The sequence below is a fragment of the Vulpes lagopus genome, chromosome 12 (assembly GCF_018345385.1).
Source record: "Vulpes lagopus strain Blue_001 chromosome 12, ASM1834538v1, whole genome shotgun sequence".
In the NCBI taxonomy this organism is placed as follows: domain Eukaryota; kingdom Metazoa; phylum Chordata; class Mammalia; order Carnivora; family Canidae; genus Vulpes; species Vulpes lagopus.
This window is the reverse complement of record NC_054835.1, coordinates 5,621,771-5,630,643: the sequence shown is the minus strand read 5'-3', so window position 1 is coordinate 5,630,643 and position 8,873 is coordinate 5,621,771. Positions and strand designations below refer to the sequence as shown.

Below are 8,873 nucleotides of genomic sequence, written 5' to 3'. Positions count from 1 at the left end.
GCCACAGGCCTAACCACCACACTCTTCACTGCTGCCAGTCCTTCCCCCAGACACCGAGAGTTAGAACAAACTGCCCTGTGGGCAGGCCTGACTCCCAGCACCCTTCCAGCCACTGGCCAGACCCCCTGACAGACTTTGGCAGGTCTCTCCGTGCCCCGCCCCCCCCAGCAGGCTCCATTCCCTGGGCCTGTGGTTTGTCTCCCAGGCTCTCCAGGTCCCATGGGCTTGTGGTCTGCCCCCTGCCCCCCCACAGCCAAGGCCAAGGAGGCAGCCCACAGGGGCCCAGACTAGGGGAGGCCTTGGCCCCCGCCCCCTGTGGAGAGGATGGGGAGGGTGGAGCTGTGGGAGTTTCACTGGTTTAAAAATACACAGAGGAAGCGAGTGAGAGGGTGCGAGAAAGGGGAAGGGGAGGTGAGGGAGGAACCTCAGCATTGATGTCCGGAGCTGGCCAGGGGCTCTGCGGTACTTGCCAAGATGACAGAGGGACCCAAGAAAGCCAGCAGAAAGTTCAGTGAGTGCGGGGTGCCCTCTGCACTGTCTCTCATCCTCTGTCTATCCTTCCAGCTCGGCCTCTGTCTGCACTTGCTTCTTCATCACTGTCTCCTTTCTAATTCTTTCTCTCCATCTCTGCTCCTCTCCAGAGCTCCCTGCTTCTGGACTCCCTGTCTCCACCCCTCCATCACTGTGGCCCAGTAGCTCTTCTCTGTCTCCAGCTGGTTTGGCTCTCTATCTCTGCTTCTTGTCTGACTCTGCCCATTTCTGTTCCTCTGTCCCTGCATTCGTCTATGTGTCCACCTCCGGTTTCCCTGGACCCCATGGCTGAGCAAGGGGAAACCTCCACACACTCCATGCCCTGCCTCTGGGGAGGGTGCTCGGGTTGGAAGTTACTGGGGCTAGAAAGGGTATGGTGCACCATGGGATGCTGTCCCACGTCACTCCCCAACAGCAGTGACGTTGGGACCCAGTGCAACTCCATGAGGGGGTCACACCCACTATCACTGCTTCCCCAGGTCAGTCCCTTCCTGGTCTCAGCAAACTTCTGCTTCCCCTGAGTCCTTCCATCTGATAGCACGGGGGGTGAGGGGGGGAGCATATAGGGCCAGGATTATGAATGTATCCCACAGATGAAAATATTGGGGCTCAGAGACTTGCCTGAGATCATATGGGGCTTCCTGGCAGGTCAATCCCATGTCCCTGGACTCGGCCTCGGTTTCCCTCCCTGTCCTGCTCTACTATTTCCTCCAGATACCCCCAACCCCAACTTCGGTGCCCAGGAGACCACAGTTCTTGGTCCCCCTCCTGGCAATTGGCACATTTCTGGCCCATGACATAGCTAAGAGCAGAGCATCAGAATTTTCCAACAGTTTGTCTGAAGGCAGAGGCTGAGACCAAGTAGGGGGTGGGCTGGGAAGGAAAGCCCTAGAACACTGACCACAGCAGTCCAGAGCCTTGAGCCCTCATCCAGGCTCAGCCCTGCTGTGTGATCCTGGGTGAGTCCCTTCCCTCTCTGGGCCTCAGTCTGCTCTCTCACCAATGAGGGCATCCTACCTATATATTCCAACGTGGTGGTGAGGACCCGAGGAGGCAGAGTGTGCCCAGGAAGTGAAAATGCCAGGATTTTCCCTTTTCACTCATCTGGAGGCCAGGGGGTTGTCAGATGTGGTGGCTTTGAGGAGGGGCAGTCCCACGGCTGGGGGCGGGGCGGGGGCGGAGGGAACTCACACGCACCCCTGCGGAAATGAGGGAGATGGTATCATCCGAGCCCTGCCGCCCAAGTCAGGACCAGGAGCTCAGCTGACAGGAAGGACAGAACCACAGAGTGGGCCCCTCGGGTTCCCAACCACCTCCTTCTCGTTTCATCCCCCGCCCCAGGTGCTCAAACAGCCCCCCTCCCTGCCCCTCTGCCCTCCACCCCTACATACACACACACACACACACACAAACACACTTCACCTGCTGGCTATGCCACCCCTGGTGGTGCCTTCCATGGCTCGTGTCATCTGCAAAAAGGGAAATTAAACTCCTGCCATTGAACTGTGCTGGGAATTCAGTGAGGTGACGTCTGAAGCATAGCTGACCCATCAGAGGCATTTCTGGTGATCACCATCATTATCTATGTTACTTGTGGAGGCTATTTTGGGTGCCAGGCACCCTTCTAAGTGTGTTATTTACATGCTTTCCTTCAGTCCTCTTGCTGTCCATAGGAGGTGGGTACGACAATCTCTATTTTGCTGATGTGGCTAATGGGTCTCGGAAAGGTCAAGCGACTTGCCTAAGGTCACACAGCTAGGATGTGCAAGCGGAGGGACTGAAGCCCAGGGCTGTGTGACTCTAGAGCTGCTGTGTTATATCATAACAGCCCTGAGCCCCCCTTGAAGCCTCAATAAGAGGAACAACATGTATTTTTTACTGTTATTATTACTGCTGCTGGCATTAACTCCTTTCCTTCCCCTCCTCCCTGCCAGAGTTCTTCAAGTTTAAGGGCCTTGGGAGTCTTTCGAACCTCCCTCGGTCCTTCACCCTGAAAAGATCCTCAACCTCCAGCAGTATCGAGTCCCATCTGGAGCCTGACACCTTTGAGGCTACACAGGATGACATGGTGACTGTCCCCAAAAGCCCCCCTGCCTATGCCCGCTCCAGCGACATGTACAGCCACATGGGCACTATGCCTCGCCTCAGCATCAAGAAGGCTCGAGACCCACAGGCTACCCACAAGACCAAGGAGGTGAGCCTTGAACCCCACTTAGTGGCCCAAGGTCTGCCCAACCCTCCAGGCTTGGAGGCAGCCAAGGAGGTGGTGGTGGAGACCAAGCCCCCCATGGAGGACACCCCAGCAGTGGGACCCAACCCTTCTGCAATGAGCCCCACAGAAAAGCCTAAGGATCCCAGGGAAGACAGAAAAGAAGAAAGAGCCCCCAGGAATGTGCCTCCAGAAAGGTAGGTGCCCACAAGGAGAGGGGGAGGGTGGGATGTGCAAGAAGCGTGGTATCTCCAGCCTCCTGCTAAATAGAGTCCAGAGAGGACCCCACGATATACACATCGAGAGGGGAATAAAAACCCTATGCATAAACCAAGTGCTTACTACAGACCAGGCACTGTGTTTAGTCCTTCACTTGCACTTAATTCTGAAAACAAAACAAAACAAAAACAACTGGTGAGGAGATTCTGTTATTTCCATATGACAGATGAGGAAGCTGAGACTCGGAGAGGGAGAGTCATCTGCCCCAGTCAGGTTGCATATCTGGCAAATGACAAAGTTGGGGTTTGAACAAAGACCCACCTGACTTGCCCTAGGCAGCCTCCAGAGGGAACTGCAGCGGCTGTTAGGGCCCTGAGCCCAATCACTGGATCCCGCCCAGCCTCCCTTCTTTAGTTCTACCGGACAACCCTGCTCCCTCCTGCTTGCCACTTGGCTTGGTTATACCATGAGTTGAGTTCATGCAAAAATACAGTGATGATATGACCTGAGCTCACTCCCATTTAGAAAGCACCCATTCTACTGGGTGTCAAAACAAATATTACTCACAGACAACTCTGTAAAAGAATCTGTCATTAGCCCCATCAAACAGATGGGGAAACTGAGGCTCGGCCAACATGGCAGAGCTGGATTTGAGCAGAAAACTGCCTGCCTCCTGTGCCTGCACACTCACCTCTCACATTGTACCCACCACCTTCGAAGCCCTACAGGTGTGTGCTTCATGCCCTTGGGAGACCCTCAATCCCAACCATAGCAGTCTCCAGCTTTTCAACTTTCAGAATCTGTGTCTAACCCACACCAGTCAGATGTGCTTATTGAAATGAAGGCGCGGCGGTGGGGTGGGGTGGGGGGACCAGCTGAGGAAAAATAACTCTAGAGCTGGTCCTGGGACCTCTCCTCAATGGCTTTTCCCTGAGACAGCAAACACTGCTTCTGGGTGCTGGGGTAATTGAGTCCAGACCTCTGTTCAATGGGGAGCAAGACTTTGTAAAGCTGCAGAAGGAATCCAGCCCAGACTCTGCCTCTTACTGACTGTAGGATCTTGGATCATAGAAGGACATAATGATAGCACCTACCTTGGAGGGCGTGATGACAATTCAGGAATAACCTAAGTGCTTTGTCACCGTCTCTGATCCACGCTGCATTCTTCTGCCATCCCCTCCTTAGTTCAGCCCTATTTGGGCGGGGAGGAGCAAGGATTGGATGCAGGGGAGAGGGCCTGATGGGTTCTGGGCCGTTCTGACGCACCCTGAGGTCTGAGACGTGCACTGGGAGTTTGCAGGAGCCGGGCGCGTGGAGGGGCGCGTGGAGGGGCGCGTGGAGGGGCGTGGCTTTTCCAGACTGGACTGTTAGGGGATGGTGGCTTTGGAACGGGGCGGGCCGAGGCGGAGGGGTGTGCCCGGGGGCGTGGCCTTCCGGCCCCAGATTCTGACAGATGGGGAAGGGGGCGGAGCGAGACGGGAGGGGAGGGGTGTGCTCGAGGCCGGGCGTGTCCTCCCCCGCGGGAGGCGTAGGCTGGGGAGCGGCCCCCGGCGGAGGGCGAGGGGCGAGCCCGGGGCGTGGTCTACAGGTCAGGCTCCTCCCCCGGGGTACGGCTCTGAGCTCCGCAGCTCCGCCGCCTGAGAAAGGCGGGAGTCGTCAGGCGGAGGAGGTGTCCAGGCTGCAGGTAGTGACCGCGGGGGACCATGACTGCAGTGGGACGAAGGTGCCCTGCACTGGGACCCAGAGGGTGAGTGACCAAGCTGGACCTGAGGAGGGAACGGGAATGGTTTGAGGGGAAATCAGTGCCCTTGCAGCAACCAGCGAAGGAAGATGCCCTGTTAGTATCAGGGACTTTTAGGCTTCCTTTTGGTGTAATTTTGTCCCTGTCTTGTCCTCGCACAGGTTGAGCATTTACTCCTCACAACAGCCCCAGAAGAAGGGCACTATTATCATCCCCATTTTACAGATGAGGAAAGGGAGATTTACTTGATGGTTTGCCTGCCACAGTATCGAAAGTTAGAACCGGGGTTTAACTCCATCTTCCTGGCCCATGCCCTTAAAGGCTGGACAGCCCATTCCCTTCCATTTGGGTCAGGGTCTCTGGGAGGAATGGTCCTGAGAAACCTTGAGGATGCCAAGTCTGGGACCCAGGATTCCTCCCTGTGGGTAGGGGTCCTGGTGGTCCTAGGCAGTGCCTCTGGCATCAGGCCTGGCCTTGGACTGGCAGAGGAAACAGAGAGACAGGCCTACATCCCCCAGTCATCCAGAGTGTCCTATAGTCCTGAGGGGGGTGAGGTTAGCATATCTGATTGAGGCGCCTCCTGGTGTCCTGAGATCCAGTGTCCCACTTGCCCTCCAGGCCAAGCAAGAGGCCAGAAATTAAATGTTCTTCCAGGAGCCCCTGAAACCCAGCCCTGAGTCCCAGAGTTAAGAGAGCCGCTTTGCCTATGATCTCAGATTTGCCCTGCCCTACTCTGGGCTTCAATCTCCTAGCAGCCCAGATGGGACTGGAATGGTCTCTGATGATACATCCAGTTTGGAGAGGAGGGCATTTGAGAACTGCCACTGAGCAAGACTGGGGCCCCATTCCCGAGTGTCCCAAGGAGGTCATCTATGGCTGCTCAGGGAGTGGTCGAAGCTGGGGTAGATGGTGTCCCTCCCCTGCCCCTGGGAGGCAGGGTGCACCTGGAGCAGAAGGAAGGAAGGGGAAGAGGTGAGGCTGCAGGAGTTTCCTGGTGCCCTGTTCCCTGCTGAGATCATGGGGGATGAGGAGGAAGGAGGGAGGAGGGGCCAGGAGCACAGAGGCTGAAGAGCCTTTAGCTCCCAGAAAGAAGAGAGCCAGCCTAGCCTCACCCTACCCTCAAGCACTTCAGCCTTCTGCAGGGAAATAGCAGGTCCAGACATCCTTGACACCCTCCCCTTCAGTCCGTGTTAGGAGGAGAAGTGGAGGCCCGGTAAAGGAAGGAGGCCCCAACACCTTCCACCGACACCCATGCCCACACACAGGAACTGCACTCCAGGGTCCTGCAAGAGGTGGTTGAGATCTGGCTCACAATTGGCCAGGCCCTGCCTGAAGCACCCCACAGATGCCATCTCCCACACAGGCCCTGTGAAGGGGAAACCTCTGTTTGCTTCATTTTACCAATGAAGAGACCAAGACTCAGAGAGGGGAAGGGATTTTCCTGGGGTCATAGAGAGATTAGGTGTCAGAGCCTAGATTTGATTCCAAACTTGACCAACTTCCAAGTCACCAGGCTGCATTTCACTTTTCGCAAGTAAAAACCACAAAGCCGTTTCTATGTTACTTAAATGACCTCCCATAAGACCCTGGAAGGGAAATAATAGGAGCTTATTGTACAGATGAAGACACAGGTTTTCTGAGGCCAATAGCTTGCTTGAGGTGACACATATAGTTGAGTTGGAATTTCATTCACTTTAATATTTACTGTGTGATGTGACTATGCCCTAGACACTCTTGAGAGTTCTGGGAGACAGCAGTGAGCACAGCAGACAAAACCCTGCTATTGTGAAGCCCCCATCCATTGTGGGGGAGACATGATAAGACAAGGAGTTAGATGGTCAAGCAGAAGAGAGACATGCTGGGGGAAATATTGAAACCATCTAGGGGAATTGGTCAGGGCAGGAGAGTATCTAGTGGTAGCGATTTAGGAAGGTTAGCCAGGAAAAAGCTCTCTTTGAGGTGATGTTTGAATAAAGGGATGAGGGAGCAAACTCTCTTGATATCTGGGGAAGAGTGTGCCAGGCCAAGGGAACAGCAGGTACAAAGGCCCTGAGGTAGGAGCATCCTTGGCATGTGTGAAGAACAGCCGAGACCTACAGTGGCTGGAGGAGATGAGGATGGGGGCTGGGGAGTGGAGTACTGGGAGGCGAGGCCAAAGAGGAAACAGGTTCAGATAATGGAAGGCCTGGAAGGCCCGGCAAGGACCTGGCTTTGACCCAGGGAGATGTGGCCATTGCTGGCCTTGAGCAGAGGAGGGCCTCACTCAGACTTATGTTTTACGAGGACCTTTCCTTTGAGGAAGGTTTGAATGCAGTTCCACTCATTGTAAAGTGTCACACCCAAGCGTTCTTTCCTCCCTGCCAGATCACAGAGACCCAGGCCCCTCCACTCTCAGGGCTGTTCAGAGGGAGATTTGGAGCAGGTGGCACCCCACAGGAGAACCAGGGACACCCTGTGATGTGGGTCCCCCAGTCCTGGTGCCAGGCACTGAGAACGGGCCAAGAATCTGCCCCCCATCCCATTTCCTTTTGGAATGTTGATCCTGGTCCAAGAATTCCCAACACTCTCCAGAGTCCCACGACCCTCTCGGCCCTGCAGAGTGACGTCAGCTGCTGGGCATCTGGTAGTGATTACCCACCCGGGGAAGGGGCTGTGGTGGGCTCAGCCTGATGGGCCTCCTCAGGCTCTGGGCGGCTGGTCCTTGTCTTCCGAAGGGGCCCAGCTGCTCCCGGCTCTCATTTCCTGTGGAGACTTTCTCACAGTCCTTCTTGAGACCCCCCGGATGCCTCTGGCTGTGGGAACTGTGCTGGCTCAGGAAGGACAGACAGTACCCCCACCCCCAGCTGGAACCACATCCCCCCCACCCTGAAACCCTCAGGGGACCTTGTTTGCCGAATCCTGGACCCACATGGAGTAGAGCTGGAGAGGAAGTTGGGGACATTACTGATTGAACAATGTTGAGCAGCCCCTTTGCCCCGTCTGATGCTCAGGTTCTCCAACTGTAAAATGGGGACAATATGAGCACCCACATCATGGACACACTGTGAGGACTAGATGAGGTAGATAGAGCATTTGTCCTGGGCAAGGCCCAGGAAGGGCCAGTATATAGGAGCTGCTCTTGCTATCACCATGCCCGTGTCATGGAAGAGTTCACTGAGGCCCCAAGAGGGGGACGTTCGGGGCTCAAGTGGCTTCCTCCCTCCAGAGTCAGAGAGGGTCTTCTCTCCTCCCATCCTGCCCCATTTCTCCTTCTTGACATCAATTCTGGGCTCATGGTCCAGTGGAAATATTTATTAGTTTTCTTTGCCCTTCCCTCCCCACCTTCTCATGGAGGTGGTCCCCACCCTGGAGTGATCCCCTTTCTCCAGGGGAGCCTGCCTCATGCAAGGAACAAAGTGGAGCCAACCCAGATCGAGAGTCTGAGCAGCTGTGTGTCCTGGATCAAGTCGCAAACCTCAGCTTCCTCCCCTGTCAAGCGAGGCCTCCAGATCACAGGCATTCAGTCAGCACGCTACACATGCCCTCCCCTGTCCTCTTCTCCAGCAGATTTTGAGGGTCTGTTAGTAGCTCTCAGGGCTCCAAAGCCTCAGGTCTGCCCTGGAAAGAGTAGCCCCCATCTGCCCTAGCCTCATAGGACTGGTCCCATTTGTGAACTCCTGCTGGCAGGCTCACCCCTGTCAAGAAGACAGAGGGCACAGAATGGTGGAGAAGGAGCAGGGATGTCTTCAAGACAGTGGTGGCCCATCTTACTGGAGGTGGAGTGGGGCAGGGGCTAAAGCCAAGAGCCTACCTGGCAGAGTCGTGAAAGCCCCAAGGCAGGGTGCCCGGGGGAAGACAGGGCTTTCCACCTCCACCCTCTCCACCCAGGAACTTAAAAACTAAAGAGCCCAGAGCAAGCAGTATTGCTTTTCTGTCAGGGTGAATGATGGTCGCAGTGAAAGGTAAAAGAATCTGCAGTCCCCACCTCCCCAACCCTCCCAACACCCCCTCACCAAGGGCAGAATGGGAGGTCTCCTTAGCTGGGAGCTTGAACAACAAGAGGAGACACCTAGGTTTGGGAACTCTGCACCCTTTCTTCTCAGGATGCTTGTGGATCTGAGGGGACGCTTAATGCCCATTTTACAGAAGAGGGCAGTTGGAGGGGAGGAGGCAGGGTAAAGCTGAGAAGCAGGA

The 8,873-nt window shown here is 55.6% G+C and overlaps 1 protein-coding gene and 1 long non-coding RNA gene across 3 annotated transcripts in view; one reads left to right on the top strand and one right to left on the bottom strand.

Moving 5' to 3' along the window:
- The first annotated feature begins 384 nt into the window (after positions 1–384).
- SH2D3C (SH2 domain containing 3C) overlaps positions 385–8,873 on the top strand; it is a 30,008-nt gene continuing 21,519 nt past the window's right edge. The window contains exons 1-2 of one of the 2 annotated variants that reach the window (XM_041725262.1): positions 385–511; positions 2,466–2,937. In XM_041725262.1, coding sequence (XP_041581196.1) covers positions 475–511; positions 2,466–2,937 — 509 coding nt within the window. In that variant the 5' untranslated portion in view covers positions 385–474. Of the gene's footprint in view, positions 512–2,465; positions 2,938–4,532; positions 4,707–8,873 lie in introns of those variants that run through there. The other variant, XM_041725261.1, reaches the window with a different exon arrangement.
- On the bottom strand, positions 1,575–4,193 carry LOC121473221. Its single transcript, XR_005983116.1, has 3 exons — positions 4,054–4,193; positions 1,954–2,000; positions 1,575–1,730 (listed from the first exon to the last, which is right to left on the bottom strand). It is a non-coding gene; the product is annotated as an uncharacterized LOC121473221 (long non-coding RNA).